The following is an 18888-nucleotide window of genomic DNA, read 5'->3' as shown; positions in this document are numbered from 1 at the left end:
TATTTGGGAACCCAAATCTTGCGACCTTCCATTTCGATCATCATCTTATAGTCTTAATTGCTTTCCTATTGTCGATCTTACACCCCACGTGTCATACCCCAAAATCGAACTCAATAGTTTCAGGTTAGTGGATTGGATTCTTGGTTTAGGAGTTGGACTTAATTTTGGGAAAAGATGAGCTTGGTATGAAATTAAGAACTCAAAATTATTAATTCAAAAAATTAATTTAGTAAAATAATTTTGTAAGAGAAAGAAAAGGAAAATGGATTTTAAATATTTAATTTTGATTAAATTGATTTTTTTAAAAATAAAACAATAGGGTTAAATTGAAATAATTAAGAAATAGGTGATTAATTGAGACATATGACTAAATAATAAAACAAGGGAAAGATAGGAGTGTTAATGTGGCAAATAGCCAATTTTTTTTGGGTGTTCTTCCTTACAAGGTTAAAACCCTAGTTCATCTCTTTCATTTGCATTCATTTTATTTTTTTAAAGCTCTCAAAATCTCTCAAATTCTCATCTCATATATGAAATTTCTCTCACCCTAACTCCAAATATTCACCAAGTTTTCAAAAATATCTTATAAATTCTATTAATTTCTCCATTGTTTTTCAAAGTTACAACACTTGATTTTCAAAATCAGCCATTGTTGATCCAAGCTGAGGTAGATTTCTGATTCCTAATCATGTTTTTAATTTATTTGGGTCTTTATTTTGATTTTAACTTAAGTTTAGATAGATCTATCAAATATCCACTAATTTTGATCGAAATGAGCTTGAAAATGGCAAATCTCATATCTCTTTATTAAATCTATGATTCAAAGTAATTTTCAACTAAATTGCACTAGATTAAGAGGGTTTTATTCTTAAATCAATAGATCATGAAGATTTTAATAAATTTAATAACAAAGTTCTGTTTAAAGCTTGTTAATGTAGGATTATTTTTGAAAAAGTGCAAATCTGAGTTTCTTAAGTCTAAATTGGTTTAGATAAATTCTTTAGAGTATAATTAAGTGTTTACAATAATTCTTAAGTAGTTAGAATATATCTAAATTGAGAAATCTGAACTTCAGTTAGTTTCGATTAAGTTTTTAGTTTGGAATATGAAGGCTGCAATATGTGGTTTTGTTTGAATTTTTAGTGCTTTGAGATGTGCTCTAACATATATGTATGTTGTATATGGTGTGGTTGAAGTGCCGGATCCATCGGTGTTGTCATGAAGCAAGTCAAGAAGTAAGGAGAAAGTCGGTTAAGCTTCCGACAAAGTGAGTGGAACAGTCGAGGTGAGTGTTCTGGTGTTTGGCTACTGATAAATGTGATTTCAGATGTTAATCAAAGGCTTATGAGGTCTTAAATGGGATTTAAGGCTTTGGTGTAAGTGTTTTTGCCTTTGCTTGTGTTGAGTAAAGTATGCTTATATGATGCTTTGTTGATGATGTGTAAGTGTGTAAACCAGTAAATAAATGTGATTTAATATATGTATATGTGATGTGAGTTGCTGATTTTATTCACACGTATACAAGTCTAAGTGTAAGGCTTTGTGAGCATTGTGAAAGTGTTGTAAACACCTATATATGAGCATGTAAAGTGAATGTGTAAAGTATTTGTGAAAATGTGAAATGGTTGTATAATGTGCATAAAGCAGTAACAAAATAATTTTTTATTGTGATGTATTAGCCTTTTGATCACTTGGAACCATTGGATATAGTTGGCATGCTATAAGATTGTGATTATGTGTTATATGTAATAAGCATTGAGGCTCATGGGACAATGTAGAGAGATAAGAGAGCATTGAGCTTAGCCCCATTCAATGGGACAATGTGGTGTGTTTGGAGAGTGTTAGTCATGAGCTACACTTATGGGACAACATATGACTCATTGAGTCTTTGGTGTTTTTAGAGATTCGAGTATCCAATGTTCATGTAATCATATATGTGTTGCATGGTTCTTAAGTGCCAATATATCTTTTGATGATGCTACTTGAGATTCGTAGGTTGTTATACATTGTGGTTAAGTATGTATGTGTGGTATTTGAAATCTAAAAGCATGTTATCTACTTGGAAAGCATGATAGTGTAGTTAAGTTTTAGCATGCCTTGCTTAACTTTGGATAATTATATTACTTAGTAGTAACCTTAACATTCACTAAGCTATGTTTAGCTCACACTCTTCATTTTAAATGTGCAATAAGTCAAATACCAAGTAGTGAAGGAAAGCGACCTAAGTGAACCAAGGTATCTTCCATCTTGAGTAGGTGTTTGAACTTGTGTTAGTTCTTAAAGGCAATGTGATATGGACTTTTGGGAGTAGACATTTTTATGTTGTTTATGGATTGCTTAATTACTAGCTAAACATTTATATTGATTGTATATATGGTTGATTTATTTTGATGCATGTTGAAGGTATGGTTTATGTTTGGAATGTTAGTAGAGTAGCTAAAATGTGGTAAAATGAACATGTTGGTATTCTGGCACTTGATTCATGTGTCAATAGGTGAATTGGTATGTTTTGATTATTTAGGTATCTTCGAAAAGCATGAATGACAAATTTATCATGTTGAGTTTGGATTTTTGGAGGCCGGGATGTTTTCGAAAAGGTTTGAAAGTTTGCATGCTTATGTTTTAAATGTTTAATTTCATAGAAATGCAATAAATTTTATATTTTGGATAATTCTCAATATTTTGACATTTTCAAAATTAGTCTCTAATTAATTGATTCTAAAATTAACTAAAATTTTATAATTAGACTAAGATGATTCTTTTTCCAAGGGTCTAATTAAGTGTTCTAAGACTGACACATGTCGTTAGTTTAAATTTATATATGTATATATATATATATATATGATATTTATATGATAATCATGAAATGACGATTTTACCGCTGTATGTGCTAAAGCATGAGTGCTTGTTAAATAAGCATGCAAATATGTTTAATTGCTTGTAATTGATCATGCATGACGTATCAAACATATAATTGTCTTATGCTGATATCTTAGTTAATATTATGTCAGTAAATCACATACGAATATGTTAGTTCTAGTCCAGGTCACTCCAATGGCTAATGTGACATCTTAAATTCAGATCGGACTGAGCCAATTGGGTTTGGGGCTCCACACCATGAGTTTTATATCTTCTTTTTTATCCTGACTTTACTCCATAACTCTATCATTTCCTCCCCCTGCATTTACCTTCTGTCCTCTGTCACCAACTCTTCCACTCTCAGCATGGCCTCTTCTATCCAATACATGACCCTTTCAAACCTTTTGCCTTCTCCAACCAGTCCATATGCTGCGTCGTTTGCTTCTCTAGGTACGAATCTAAACTTTATCTCTTCAAATTTTTGGGTGTTTGTTTTAATCATTTTAATCACTGTGCTCACTACTAATTTGTCTTTGTCTTTTGCTATTACTTTTTTTTTATTGTTAATGCATCTCCTTTCATTGTGATTTGACAAAAACCCATCTCTTCTGCAAACTGCACTGCTTGCTAACATGCACGCACTTCTGCCACTACTAGGTTTAAGACATTTTTAATCGGGTAAGTGCATGCTCCCATTATTAATCCTTCATGATCTCGAATGATGATTCCTAATATTGCTAAATTTATGATTTGTCAAAACGAAGCATCAAAGTTGATTTTTATTATCTATTCTTCTAGTGGGTGCCATGATTTGTCTTTATCTCTTTTTATGTCTGATGTTACACTTTTGATATCCTTGACTTATTTGATATATGCCTTAACATAGGATATAACACCAAAACTGTTATGTCCTACATTTTCATGATATCTTTTATTTTAGTTAAACCATATCACCCAGAAATCAACTGCTATTACCTTGCATTCATCTATACTTGCTTTTATAAACTCAATTTCTAACCACATTATCCGTTCTTGGTTGTTGTTGTTTGTTTTGAAAGATACTCCCATATCCTTCAGAATTTTCCTTGTGAACGAGCAATATCGAAAAACATGCTCAATAGTTTCCTTACCATCTCCACAAACAGGACATTGATTTGCCACTACAAATTTCCTATTTTGTAACACCTATAACTTAGGCATATAGTTATTAGTTATTTTCCATAGCATAATGTTTATTAGCAGTGATCTATAAATTCCAAAGCTTTGTATAATAAGTTTTTAGTGTTGTAATTTGTAATGTGCTCTATCTGTTTGATGTGTCTGTGGCCTCAGTCATTAACCACTTGTATCCATTCTTTGCGGTGTATACTCCACTGCTGTCACCTCTCCAAACCCACTTGTCATCTTACACACAATTTCTCAGCTGGATTGTCAAAATTCTTCTTGCATCATCTTCCTCAAACAGTTCACAAATCACATCCTCTTTCCAAGTATTTTTCTTCTTCATTAATTAAATAAAAAACTGTAGTATATTCCGTACTAATTCTTTGCACTTGAACTCTCCCTTGACTAGGCCCTGGCAACCAGACATTCTTTATAACACCCTTATACCATGTTCGACTCAAGGAACTTGATATAGGAATATTACATTTGGTGCCAAAGTATTTCTTGGCTAATTACTAATGTAACATCCTGATTTTTGGGTTTTTCCGTGATTCTCGATATTTTGGGTAAAGTTTTTAAAATTTGGTATTTGGTTGTGAAATTCATAATTTGAGTATGTAAATGGGCTTATGGAAGGCCCATGTGTTGGCCAAAACCCTGTAGAATTTTTGAATTTTGGACTTAAGAAGTTAAGGGTATTGGATAGGTGGTCTTATTAAAATTTGTGGGTAAAATGTATCCCAAAAGAGCCTCTAGTAAAGTGGCTAAGCGACGCAACTAGGGAGCTATAAAGGTGGCGTGTAAGTGGTTGGGGGAAGACCTGGGATCGATTCCCTGTGATGGCAAATATGATACTAATTTTTATGCTTTGAGCATGCAGAAGTTGTAGTTGAATGAAACTCTGTGGGAGAGAGTTTGAAATAGTCAAATGCATGGATTGAGGAGGGATAAGGGGAGAGATTTTAAATATTTGAGAGGGGGATAGAGTTAGCCGATTTGAGGGGATTAGAGAGGGGATTTCGGCAGGGGGTTTTAGTTAGGGATTTTCGGCACTTGGGTACTTGTTGTGCCGTTTTCTTCTTTTTCTTTTTTCTTCTTCCCTAGCCGAATCTACCACCCTTCCTTTCATCTTTTCTTCCTTTTCCTTCTTCCAAACCAGCCCACTACTTCCCTCTATTCATCTATTGTTTCTTCCCCTACCTTCACTTCTGCCGAAATACCGCAAAAGCCGAAATCTGTGAGCTAGGTGGTGCCGATTCTTTGTTGACCAGCAACCCTCTTTTTCTTTTCACTTTTTGGTGGTCAATTCCCTTATCTTCTAGGCTTAAACAGATTCAAGAAGAGAGACTGTGGTAAGTGTTCGTACTCTAAAGTGATTTTAATAGTAACTGTTGACAAAAGCCGAAACCCCTATAGTTTAGGGAGGTGGCCGAATGTGGGTATAGGCCTTATTAGGTTCTTCTTTTGATCTTTTTATGGTTTGTATAGTGGAGGAGAAGCAAGGCGGAGTGTCGACTTGGATTAGCTCGAATCATCGGAGTGACTAAATCTAGTCATCAACTTCGGCAAAGGTATGGATTCTAAGGCCATTATAGATGGTGGCCGAATGTGTAAGTGTTGATAATAGATGGTTCTCGTTTTGGTTTACTTATTGTGAGCTGAGCCATAAGCGGTTGATTATAGGAGAAATCGTGTAGGAGATCTCGTCGAGGAATATCGCAAATCAGGTGTGTAACGAACCTTCTTTCGTAGCTTAAATCGATAAATGCCGAAAAGCCGAAATGCCGAAATTCTGGCATTTTGAGGACTTGTGAGCAAGCGAACGCTCATTGGTTAGTTAGATTTCTCTAAGTTTATGATCAGGAACGTTGGAAAAGGTAAGAGCACGATTTTTGGCATCACGGTAAGTTGGGCCTCGAGGGGCTGAAATCGGGCCCAATGGGCTTACAGGCCCATTTGGGTAAATTTGGTAGGAAATGAAATCCTGTTAAATTGTGCATTAAGACTGGTAATACCATTATGGAATATAGGCTAAACGGGCCTAGATGACTAAATCGGCTATGTAGGGCCCATTAGAGGTTTTAGGCCCAATAACTCGGTTTTGCTAAAAATGGGCCAGAATCGCTGTTTAAACACATGAATTGTTAGTAACTATTAATGAACATGGAAAACCCTAATATTTGGTAAAATTATGAAATTACCTTTATAATATGAAAATGACTGTTTTGCCCCTAGGTAAAAATGACCATTATACCCCCAAGGTTTAATTATAAATTTGATACATGGGATTCTGATATACATGATTGATATGATATGCACATGATATGTACGATATGTACATGATATGTATGATATGCACATGATGTATTCATAAATGCATTGGGTTGGGTTTTTATATGGATGGAGAAAGTGCAAAAGGGCTTATGCCCCAATTTACCGAAAATGGCTCATGCCCCAGTTTACCGAAAAGGGCTTTTGCCCCAATTATTAAAAGAGGCTAGGCCTCCAGTTATATGATAAAGCAAATTATCTTTGCCAATGGAGAGTTTTAATTTGGGTGGGTTGAGTTATTCCCACATGGAGAGCTTGGTTGGTACGGGTGGAGGGTAGCGGATGGTGGGTCGAGTAGTCTCCCCAAATGGGCTTGCATTCTTTCATTGGCATTACATGTGATAGTGAAATGGGCCTATGGGCGTCTGCATTTCTGATAAAGGCTTTGCCTAGTAATATGAAACATGAAAAGGCTTCGGCCCAGTGTTATGTAATATGGTAAATGAAAAGGCTTCGGCCCAGTATATGTTGAGATTGGATTTGGGCTTAGGCCCAGCAGGATGATATTGTTTTGGGCTCTAGAAGGTGCTTGTTGCACATTGAGTTTCCAAACTCACCCCTTCTCCTTAACCTTGCAAGTGGGCCTTGATTTGACTTGAAGCCGGAAGGGATTCAGAGTGGCCACGGTGATCATTTTTGGGCTTTTGAATAAGTGATTGGTTTTCTTAAGTTTACCTTATTTATTATTTATTTTTGGGTTGTAATAAGGCCATTTTAACTTTATTTTCTTCTTTTCTGGGATTATTTAATTTTTAATAACTTTAATCTGGTTGATAATAAATGGTCTAGACTTAGGACATGTTTTCAAAACGATACTTGATTTCAAAATAACACAACGCCACGATTATCCGATTTATCAAAGATATCAACTTAAGTAAATTTCAACTTGATATAACCAAGTGTGGCAATGGTTGTGGGCATGTCTCAGATTGGATCCAACCAAGAGCTTGGTATTTAAGCGACCTTCATGGCTCACCTCCTCATTACATTTGATTCCTACCTGGTGCCCAGCTTCCATTCACTTTGTTAGCTTAACAAAAGTCAATTTTTAAACACTAAAACGAATCATGGATTTTTAGACTTCTATGTGGCACGTCAGATTCGGCCATAACGTTTGGGCCGGGTTTGGGGTGTTGTAACTAATATATTTGAACATAAAAACAGGCACTTAGAAAATACTTAATATTTTTCCTAAGTACATGCCATTCTATTCAAAATTTTAAAACATACCCTGTTGTTGCTTGAAGATGTGATGAGATGAAAGCTTGCAATCTCAAAATTCAAATCTTCAAAAAATTATGTACCTAATCTGCGCACAGAAACAAACCGTACGCTGAGTATACACCTAGTGGTATTACTATAATTCCAATACTTAAGGTAAAAATAATAAATATGCACAATTAATCTTACCACTATTTTACTTTCAATAAATCATTCATGCATTTAAAGCTTTAAATTTTCTTAGTAATATGTATCTTAAACAGCTTTTCTTCATTTTAATTTATGTATCTTCTTACTATATCAATATTCATTTCATGCATTTCATCAATAACCATTTCATAAAATCATTATTTCACATATTTCATTTCTATATCTCAATTCAATAACTTATTCTATTTCATATCTAAAACCTTACAACATTAGTCTTTCAATAATTATTTGAACCAACATATTTCAAAAAAATAATTATAATTAATTCATATGATTATATTCAATTAACTCATACATTATTTCATTATTTCCAATTCATTCTATTTTCACTTCTTATTTCGATATTTTAATAAATTCATGAACCTTAAGTTCATGCTTCAAATCTCATGTCTCAATGCAATTCATAATTCAACTCATAATTTCTTTCTCATATTCTTAACCTTTTCCATTCTTTTTGTATCTAGTTTTGTTTCTATGATAAACAAAATATGGGGCTTGACCCGTCTCAGCTTATTTTTTAGACGATTTATTGTTCGTGGTTGTCCCAACCCCACGAACATTCCAACTTAAGATTTTCATTGCTCCGATCGGCCTGCTTTCCAACGATCGTTGATATATTAATAGGAACTTTTAAACCTGTTGAATCACTCTGTATAGAAACACTTGGATTTACATTATGTTTTCTTTTTCTTTTCTTGCTTTCTACCATCTTAATTGGACTATCTTTCATATATGAACCTAACTCCATCTATCCATCTTCCCCTAGTCCCGATGTTGATTTCGTCCTCTAGTATCGATTGAACCTCTGTTTATTAGGTTGTGATTCTTCCTCAGCTTTGGCATTCGGGTACAACCTGTTCTTTTCATTCTTTTCCTAATATGACCATGACACTTGTTTAGATCCAAGTTTGATCTTCTTTATCCTTTCTCGCCTTTCTTCCTAACGAATTATCCCCCTCAACCATCTGCTTACTTTTATTTAACCTCTTCTTGGTGTCACCCTTAATGAAATATCCCAACCAAAATTTACTTCTTGCGATTGCATTGTTAACCTAATTGATAAACCTAAGAAGTAACATATTTTAATCCCATGCTTGACATATTTTTGGATGATTTATCATAAGATTTAGTGAATTTGATGCTCCTAATCTGTTAATTTCATGTTTTATATCCAGATGAGCATAAAAAAGCAAAAAGTGCAAGAAAAAGGCCAAAAACGGACAAAATAGGTTTATTTCAGTGCTGCACACAGTCCAGACACTTCCACTATAACACCCTTAACCCGTAACCGTCGCCAGAATAGGTTAAGAGGCATTACCGGACTCATAACACAGATCATAACCATCAAATACCAAAGATCCTTTCATTTCAATAAACATAGATCAATCATATCAACATGAGCTTAAAACGATCATACAAAGTCTAAACATGCTTTCAAGATCAATTTGATAATATATGAAAGTTTCAGAACTTATAAATTTTTTTTTCTTTAACTCTTAAAAGGTCACATGCCCGTGTGAATAGGCCGTGTGGCTCACACGGCTTAGACACGCCCGTGTGTCTAGACCGTGTCGAATTAGGGCATACATACTGACTTGCCCATATGGCCACAAGACACGCCCGTGTGTCTTGGCTGTGGTCGAATCTGACTTACAAATTGTAGGGTACCCCAGGGGACACATGGCCGTGCAACATAACCGTGTGTTGCACACGGCTGATACACACATCTGTGTCTTTTCTCGTGTAGACAAAAATAGGCTATTTGAATAACCAATTTGCCACCCTAAATTTGGATCAATCTACAAGCAAAGAAACAAACATATGTGTACTACCATTTCAGCCAATTATATGCCAAAACATAAGATAAGATCATACCAAAACATTTTCTTCCATACTTCATTCAATCTCAAGCTAAACTTACCAAAACTTACCAACTAAAACATACCACAATTGTATTTTAACATCACATATTATATACCATTATTAAGCTATGAGTTCAAACATAAAATAGCCAAATCACATGGCTAAATATATATACATCACAAAACATAATTGCATAACTACTAGCCTATACATGCCATAAGTTCGAAATAAGACTTTTAAAAGTACTGAAGGTTGACGATAGTGTGGATGACTTCACTGAAGATCCCCGAGATTATAACTTGAATCCAAAATCTACAAAACAGAATAAACATAATACACAGAGTAAGCTAACTTCGCTTAGTAAGTCATAAGAAAATAAACATTTCACTAATAATATCAACTTAATTAAACTAAACCAAACATCATTATATATCCAAATATACTTCCACACATTTACACAAACTCACAAAACAAAATTAAACTTCGTATACCAATTGTAGACACTCAATTTTGCCCGGGCCCAGAAATAAGTCCAAAAACAAAAATAATAAACCCCCCCCAAAAGAAACAAAGTCCAAGTTCAGTCCAGGATTACAAATATAATTTGGCCCGATCGAAATGGCCCATTACATGAAAAGATTTAAGGTCCATCTACAAGCTTGACTCATATGGAAATATAATCTTCAATGATATGCAATCTTAGATATGATATGCAATATTAGATATGATACAATCTTAGATATGATTGCAATCTTAGATATGATATGCAATCTTAGAATATATGATTTTGTAATCTTAGAGATTTAATTTGTAGATACCTTTTAATATTAACCGTTGATGTAATTGATCTGTACTGTTGGATTTGAGGAGGTTCAACTATAAATAGAGGCCTCTCCCTTCATTGTAAACACACTGGAGTTTTGGGAAACAATAAAAATTTTTGAGAGCTTTCACTTTCTCTCCCTCCTACGTTCTTATTTTCTAGGTTTGTTCTTATTTTATTCTTTGTTCATCTTCATTTTTCAACCCTTTTTATTTTGATTTAATCCATGTTTCTCGGATTTTTTTATATTTTAATTTTTTAATAATTTTAGTATCATATCAAACTCTTTCATTTTTAATAATTTTTTAGTATTACTCTTAGTAAATTATTTTTAAATTTTACTCAAATCATTATTTTAAAAAATATATTTCATTTAATTTTCATATTTTATCCAAATTTTTTCTAAAATAAGGCAATGTTTTTCAGTATTTAGGAATTCGAGAAATAGTGCCCTAACATGTTGGATTGCGATTTCCTATTTGTCTAAATGCCTAAAGTATCCTTCTAAATAGATTTTGTAAATCACGAGATGATTTTAATTACGAGAGTTTAAGAATATCGTGTCCTATCATTCTGGATGTGATGTTTGTATTCTTTCAGAGCTAAGGAATCTCGATTTTTCAACTTAAATAATTTCGATTTTAAAAAAGGGATCATATTTTTAAATCCTTTCACATTTTTGACATTAAGACAGAAAACTATTCAATTTGGTACCAATATTGGGCGTTGCGAGGGTGCTAATCCTTCCTCGCATGCATAAGCCGACTCGAACTGTTTTCTTAATTTTCGTAGACCAAAATTTTATAAGGTGATCCAATCACACCTAAAAAGGTTGGTGGCGACTCCCGTTTTCGTTTTTCAAAAGTCGATCCCCATTTTTCAAACATCCTTTTAAAAAATGGTTTCGACAGCTTGACGACTCCACTAGGGACTTAAGAGAGTCAAGCCAAGAAATTGAGTATTTTCTGTCTTAATGTCGGAATTTTGGAAATTTTAAAATTGGATCCTTTTTACATGTGTTTGCTTGCATATGTTTGTTACCTTATTCCGGACATTGCATTTGCATGACCGTTGTGGTCACACCCTTAAGTGGGAGTGAGAAGCTACGCTTTCGTAAGGTTTTCACCTTCGTATGAGCTAGTGGATTGCTTCCGGGATACTGTACTTATGTCTTCGTGAGATTTTCATCTCCGTATGGCCATAGGGAAATGTGTCCTCCTGAACTGAACTTGGCCTATTTGAGCCTATAATGGGTGAAGACCAAGGAATCTACTGGTTTAGGTACCCTGGCTTTAGAGCTAAAACTCATATAGTGAACTTTAAAAAGTTTAGGAAAGATAGTGATAGCCTTTAGTAAGCTACCCTTGTAAGTACTTGTTTATCATTTTTTTTTATGATACTGACCTATTTATTTTGCTGCCATTGCATGTCATTTGGCATTTAAAGGTGTCGATTCACGGCTCGATTTCTAGATTAGAAAGTTTTGTAATGAGGAATGAATACCTTGATAGAGTGGAGGACAATGCTTCTGTCTATACCTGGTCAGAGAAAATCCAGTTAGAAAAAGGAGATAGTGTCACTAAGGGATATACGTTAGAGTTATGGGACTTCACCTGTATTAATTTGACGCAGAATGAGTTTCAGGAGCTGAGAAACATTTGGGCCCAATGGGATGACGAGTCTAAGCAGCTTTTCTATCAGAATTATGGAGACCTTCCCTATTTGCTAGACGTCAAAGTAGATAGGCATTTGTTTCGAGCTATGGTACAGTTCTGGAACCCTGCTTATAGTTGCTTTACATTTGGTGATGTTGATCTTGCACCTATTTTGGAGGAGTTTATGACTTTACTGCGTTGCCTGAGGATTCAGGGTCACAAGGCATATGTTAGGCCTGCTAGTCTTCCAACTTTTGCAAAGAAGTTGGTGATGATTATTGGCATGAGTGAGCAGTGGGCTGTAGCTCGTATACAGAAAAAAGGGTGATAGTAAGTGCGTTCCATGGACCGTTTTGAGGGATTTGATATCGACACATCCAGACGTAAAGAAAAGGGTCGACGTCTTGGCTTTGAGTATTTACGGCATGGTGATTTTCCCAAAGCGTTGGGGCACATAGATGAGGCGATTCTGGATTTGTTCGATCGCGTTGGTAAGCGAGAATACCATGTACAAGCAATCCTAATGAGACATTTAGATCTTTGAGTGCATGTCGAGAGCCGTGAAGGTAGATTCATTGGATGTGCACGATTCTTTGTTGGTTTGGTTCCACAGTCATTTTGGAAGTTTGATAAGGTTCCTTGTCGAGTATTCTTTGAGGTTATTCTCCTTAAAAGAAGCGATGAGACATCTTGAGGAGATGACATTTCGGAGGAGAGGTGGATAGACATTCTTCGAATCTTGAGAGGAAGATGTTATGTAGAAGGCTCCTTGGTGGTTCCTAGTGAAGTCCTTTACCACCGTGGCGCTTTTGATTGGGTCCCTTTGCGTGAATTTGGCGAGTTGTTGGATATGCACCATTGCTTGTTCTAAGGCAATATAGAGTGAGGCGATTCATACCTGGGTTATTGTGGTCTAGCTCAAAGTGATTTCTCTTATAAAGGAGATCACTATAAGAAGAAGATGCGAGAGGTTTCTGAGGCTTGGAAGAAGCCTTTCTGTATGAAGATCTTGACCGAAGGCTCGATGTCAATCCTTGAGTATAAAGGGTGGTTTAGTAGGAGAGTCAACGATAATGTCCCTAGGCCAATTTTGGGAGTAGCTCGATCATTAGAGGAGAGCTTACGAGTGATTCCATCAAAGTTGGAGGTTATGAAGCAAGAGTTCGAGAGAAAGAATTTGGAGATTGAAAAGAGGATTGAGAAGCTCGAAGAGGAAAAAGTGTGCTTAAGCCTCGACGTCGATGTTTAAAAGATGGAAGTCGAGAAGGTGAAAAAGGAAAAGAGAAAGATCGAGGAAGATCGAGATGATTTAAAGATGCACTACAAAATGCCCAGGTAATGTTGAAAAGGGTCGGATTAGGGAGATCTCCAGAGCAGTGGCAGCAAGAGATTCAGGAAGAAAGAGCCAAAGCTGAGTATTGGGAGAAGAAGTTCCAAGAGATGCGATCGCGTAATCAGGCCCTAGAGAAGGAAAATCAAGGATTAAAAACTAAGGTGGCTAAACTTGGACGATCTCTTCATCATCACCGAAGTCGTAACCTTGCAATTGAGTTAAAGGCAAGCTTGAATAAGATCGAGGAAATGAAGCATGATATCAGAAGGTTGGAAGCAACACTACAGGGCTGTGAGCTACGGATTGAGCAGCTCGAGGCAAGAGAAGAACAGTGGAAGGGAGAACTTACCATCTTCAGGATCAAGTTGGAAATAGGGATTATCTCATGGGAGAAGCCTTAGTTCAGATTCAAGAGGTTGCTGAACACTTGCAGGATTTGGCAGTACAAGCTAAAACGCTGAGTATAATGTATGAGTCATCGTCAGACAGAGGACGAGAGTTAACATTGTTATTAGATAAGGTTAAGACTCTAGGCCTACGGGCGAAAGCATATTTGTAATCCGTTTTATGAAAATATTTTTGTTCCTTAAATAACATTTCCTAAATGAAATTGAATCAGAATCGACATCTTTTTGCATTCATGCATTTGCATTTCATAGCATCTCATTGTATCATATGCATTCAAGTTTGTAGAAAGACCCTAATTAGTGAAAATTAATAGGGAGAAAGAGAGTAAGAGAAATAAAATCTGGAAGCAACACATCACTATGGAACTCGTGCAAAAACTAAGAACATGGACCAAAGATTTGAATAGTTACAGAAGGACATGCAGGCCAATTGCAAGAGCAATTGGCAAAGATGCAAAACGACATGAGGGAGCAAATGTTGGAGGCACAAAGGAACATGATAGCTGAGATGGCCCAACTTCTGAGGCCCACTGATAAGGGAAAGGCTTCCATGGCAATTATTAGTGGGGAGGGTGAGGATCATCCTCCAGGTTTCACCCCACCCCACGTGCCTACACAAATCGAGGCACTTCTTAGGAGGCCATATGTCACTATAAGGCCTTAACAAGGGTCGGTCGATACTGGAATCCCCATGAATTTCCCAGCTGGTTCAGGATTCAATTTGGGTGATAATCCTGCAAATCCTGTCATTCCTGACTTAGACATGGTTGAAAAAAAAGATCTAAGAACTGAGGCTGGAAGACAGTTGGAAGATCGCTGCAAATGGTTGGAGGAAAAGTTCAAGGCTTTAGAGAATGCTGATGGGCATCATAGGGTTGATGCCAAAGATCTAAGCTTGGTCTCAGACTTGGTGCTTCCTCACAAATTCAAGATGCCAGAATTTGAGAAGTACAATAGGACTACTTGCCCAAAAGCCCACATTACGATGTTCTGTAGGAGGATGACTGGGTATGTGAATAATGATCAATTATTGATTCACTGTTTCCAAGACAGTTTAATTGGAGCAGCAGCCAAGTGGTATAATCAACTGAGCCGGGCCAGAATAAGTTCATGGAGGGATCTTGCATTGGCCTTCATGCAGTAGTACAATTATGTGACTGACATGACTCCGGATAGGATCACGCTGCAAAACATGGAGAAAAAGCCTAATAAAAATTTTAGGCAATATGCACAGAGATGGAGAGAGGTAGCAATGCAAGTTCAACCACCGTTGTTGGAGAAGGAGACTACCATGTTGTTCATCAACACTCTAAAAGCTCCATTCATCACTCACATGATTAGGAGCACCACCAAAAGCTTTGCGGATATAGTCATGGCGGGAGAGATGATTGAGAATGCCATAAGGGGTGGCAAAATTGAGGGGGAAACAACTAAAAGATCGTCCCCAAAGAGAAAGGATAGTGAAGTGAATAACACAAGCACTTTCAACACGAGGGCAATCACAGTTGGTCAACCTAAAATAGCTGCGGTTGAGCAACAGAGTTCTCAAAGGCAGGAGTCAGGTACAAGGCAGAATTCTGAAAGGATGCAATTCACACCTATCCCCATGACGTATCGTGAGATCTATCAAAGCTTATACGATGCACATGTTATTTCTCCTTTTCACCTTAAGCCATTGCAGCCCCCATATCCTAAATGGTATGACGTAAACGCCAAATGCGAATACCATGCTGGAATACCGAGGCATTCGATTAAAAACTATAATGGTTTTAAGAAGGCCGTAGAAAGGCTTATTAAGATGGGGGTAGTGAAGTTCGATAATACCCTGAATACTGAAAACCCATTACCAAATCATAGCGATCAAGGAGTAAACACCATTAGTGAAACCAGTGAGAGGAGAATAAAGGAAGGCATGGCTGAGGTGAAAACGCCGATGAAGATGATTTGGGAAGAAATGGTAAAAAGAGAGATGATAATCTCTAAAGAGAGGAATGAAGGAGCAAGGAAACCTTGAGGGCATTCGCCCTTACGAACCGAGAAGCTCTCTGAACAATTGGACTGTAGAGGAATTTCCTGTAGTCTTTAGGAATTTTTTAGAGTAATTCTCGAAACATTCTTGTTACTCTAGAGCCTAAGAGTAATGGGATTTCATTTGTGAAATGGGCTTACAATCATCTATTTTTTTTTAATAAAGCATAACTTTTATCAATTTGAACGAGTATTGTTTCATTTTTATCAACCAATATTTCGTTAAATTTTGGCAATTCTTATTCTTTCATTCATAGCACATAAATAATCTTTCTTAAATTCATTCATTCTTTATACTTCACAGATCCCTAGATGTTAATGACATGAGCATTGATATTACAAATCCTGATTTCTCTCATGAGCAAGACATGTGTTTAGAGGAATCACAGGATTTTGAAGATGTCCAGGATTGTGATGTGTCTCTAGATCTTTTGAGGATGGTAAAACAGGAGGAGAAACAAATCATGCCACATGAGAAAGAGGCAGTAGAGAATGTAGCCCTAGAGGAAGGGAAAGAGGTGAAAATTGGCACGCATATTGCTGATGATATAAGGCAAGGACTGATTGAGTTGTTACATGAGTTCAAGGATATCTTCACATGGTCCTATCAAGATATGCCAAGGTTAAATACTGATATTGTGGTGCATCGTCTTCCAATAAGACAGGATTGTAAACCAGTTCAATAGAAGTTACGAAGAGTGAGACCAGATATCGTATTAAAAATAAAGGATAAAATCAAGAAACAGTTCGATGCAGGATTTTTACAAGAGGTGAAGTATTCTGAATGGGTAGCTAACATTGTACCAGTTCCTAAGAAGGATGGGAAGGTACGAATGTGTGTTGATTACAGGGATCTGAACAAAGCTAGCCCAAAAGATAATTTCCCTCTACCTCACATAGACACTTTGGTAGACAACACAGCAGGATATTCGTTGTTCTCCTTCATGAATGGTTTTTCAGGGTACAATCAGATAAAGATGCATCCTGAAGACATGGAAAAAACCACCTTCATAGCCTTGTGGGGGACCTTTTGTTACAAAGTAATGCCCTTTGGGCTAAAGAATGCAGGGGCAACATACCAAAGGGCTATGGTGACCTTATTTCGCGATATGATGCACAAGGAAATTGAGGTTTATGTTGATGATATGATTGCCAAATCTTGAACAGAGGAGGAACATATTGAAGTTTTAAGGAAACTGTTCTTGAGATTAAGGAAGTTTCAGTTAAAACTTAATCCGACAAAGTGCACTTTTAGAGCCAGGTCGGGGAAGTTACTAGGTTTTGTGGTCAGTGAAAAAGGAATAGAAGTTGACTACGACAAAGTTAGAACCATACGAGATTTGCCTTCATCACGTACTCAGAAAGAAGTTCGGGGTTTTCTTGGAAGGTTGAATTATATTGCTCGATTTATTTCACAATTAACGGAGAAATGTGACCCTATATTTCGCCTTCTTAAAAAACACAACCAAGGTACTTGGAATGAGGAATGCCAAAATGCCTTTGATAAAGTCAAGCAATACTTGTTAAACGCTCCAGTACTATCTCCACCTAGTCCAGATAAACCATTAATTCTGTACTTGTCGGTGTTTAGTAATTCTATGGGATGTGTGCTTGGTCAACATGACGAGTCGGGAAGAAGGGAGAAGGTGATATACTACCTCAGTTAGAAATTTACAGAGTGTGAGATGAGATATTCGCCAATTGAGAAATTGTGTTGTGCTTTAATCTGGACGACTCGAAGGTTAAGACAGTACATGCTATATCATACTACTTGGCTTATTTCAAACTTGATCCTTTGAAGTATATGATGGAATCAACAGCGTTGAATGAGAGAATGGTGAGATGGAAAATTCTGCTTTCAGAGTTTGACATAGTCTATGTGAGCCAGAAGGCTATAAAAGGAAGCGCGATAGCGAAATTTCTGGCTAGTAGAGCTCTAGAGGATTATGAGCAGTTGAATTTTGATTTCCTAAATGAGGAATTGATGTGTGTAGCAACTACAGAGGATTATTCTTGGAAGTTGAGCTTTGATGGGGCATCCAATGCAATGGGAAATGGAATTGGGGCAGTCCTAATATCCCCAAATGGTGATTATTATCCATTCACGTGCAAATTGGATTTTGATTGCACAAACAATATGGCCGAGTATGAAGCGTGCATCATGGGACTCCGAGCGGCTATAGAGTAAAGAATAAGAACCTTGGAAGTTTATAGAGACTCCGCGTTGGTAATTTACCAGCTTAAAGGTGAATGGGAGACAAGGGATCCTAAATTGATCAATTATCGAAAGGTAGTTTTGGGGTTACTTCAGGAGTTCGATGACATCACTTTCAATTATATCCCATGAGATGAAAACCAGATGGCAGATGCTCTAGCAACCTTGGCTTCAATGATTAAAGTGAATAAAGAGGAGGAGATGAAACCCATTTAGATGAGTATCTTTGAGGCTCCAACTAACTGTTGTAACATTGAGGAAGAAGAAAAAGATGATAACCCTTGGTATCAGGATATATTGCGATATGTGAGAGATCGTAAATACCCAGAACAGGCAAATGAAAATGATAAGCGAACTTTAAGGAGATTAGCCTGCGACTACGTTTTGGATGGGGACATCTTGTACAAAAGAAGAAATGACCAAGTACTGTTGAGATGTGTTGACGTCGTGGAAGCTAAGTTAATCTTGGAAGAAGTTTACGAGGGTGTTTGTGGGACGCACGCTAATGGTTTCATGATGGCTAGACAAATCATGATGTTTGGATATTATTGGTCTACTTTGGAAGGGGATTGTATCAACTATGCAAAAAAATGCCATAAATGTCAGATTTATGGAGACAAGATTCATGTACCACCTTCACCTCTACACGTTATGACTTCTCCATGGCCTTTTTCTATGTGCGGCATGGATGTCATTGGGCCAATATTACCAAAAGATTCAAATGAGCATCGCTTTATTTTTGTGGTCATTGATTACTCCACGAAGTGGGTAGAGGCTGC

General features: G+C 36.5%; 1 protein-coding gene across 4 annotated transcripts in view; it reads left to right on the top strand.

The window, feature by feature from the left end:
* Positions 1-247: 247 nt before the first annotated feature.
* Positions 248-18888, top strand: part of LOC108483019 (putative glycine-rich cell wall structural protein 1) — a 44013-nt gene continuing 25372 nt past the window's right edge. The window contains exons 1-6 of one of the 4 annotated variants that reach the window (XR_008282611.1): positions 248-667; positions 1197-1285; positions 2522-2597; positions 3082-3309; positions 3517-5375; positions 5512-5892. Coding sequence is in view for 2 of the 4 variants with exons in the window: in XM_017786188.2 (XP_017641677.1) it covers positions 2537-2597; positions 3082-3309 (289 nt within the window). In the remaining 2 variants the exon portion in view is untranslated. Of the gene's footprint in view, positions 668-1196; positions 1286-2521; positions 2598-3081; positions 3310-3516; positions 5893-18888 lie in introns of those variants that run through there. The other 3 variants (XR_008282609.1, XM_017786188.2, XM_017786190.2) reach the window with 3 other exon arrangements.

This window comes from Gossypium arboreum, chromosome 1 (assembly GCF_025698485.1).
Source record: "Gossypium arboreum isolate Shixiya-1 chromosome 1, ASM2569848v2, whole genome shotgun sequence".
NCBI classification, from domain to species: domain Eukaryota; kingdom Viridiplantae; phylum Streptophyta; class Magnoliopsida; order Malvales; family Malvaceae; genus Gossypium; species Gossypium arboreum.
Note: the sequence above shows the minus strand (reverse complement) of the source record. Positions and strands in the feature narration are given on the sequence as shown.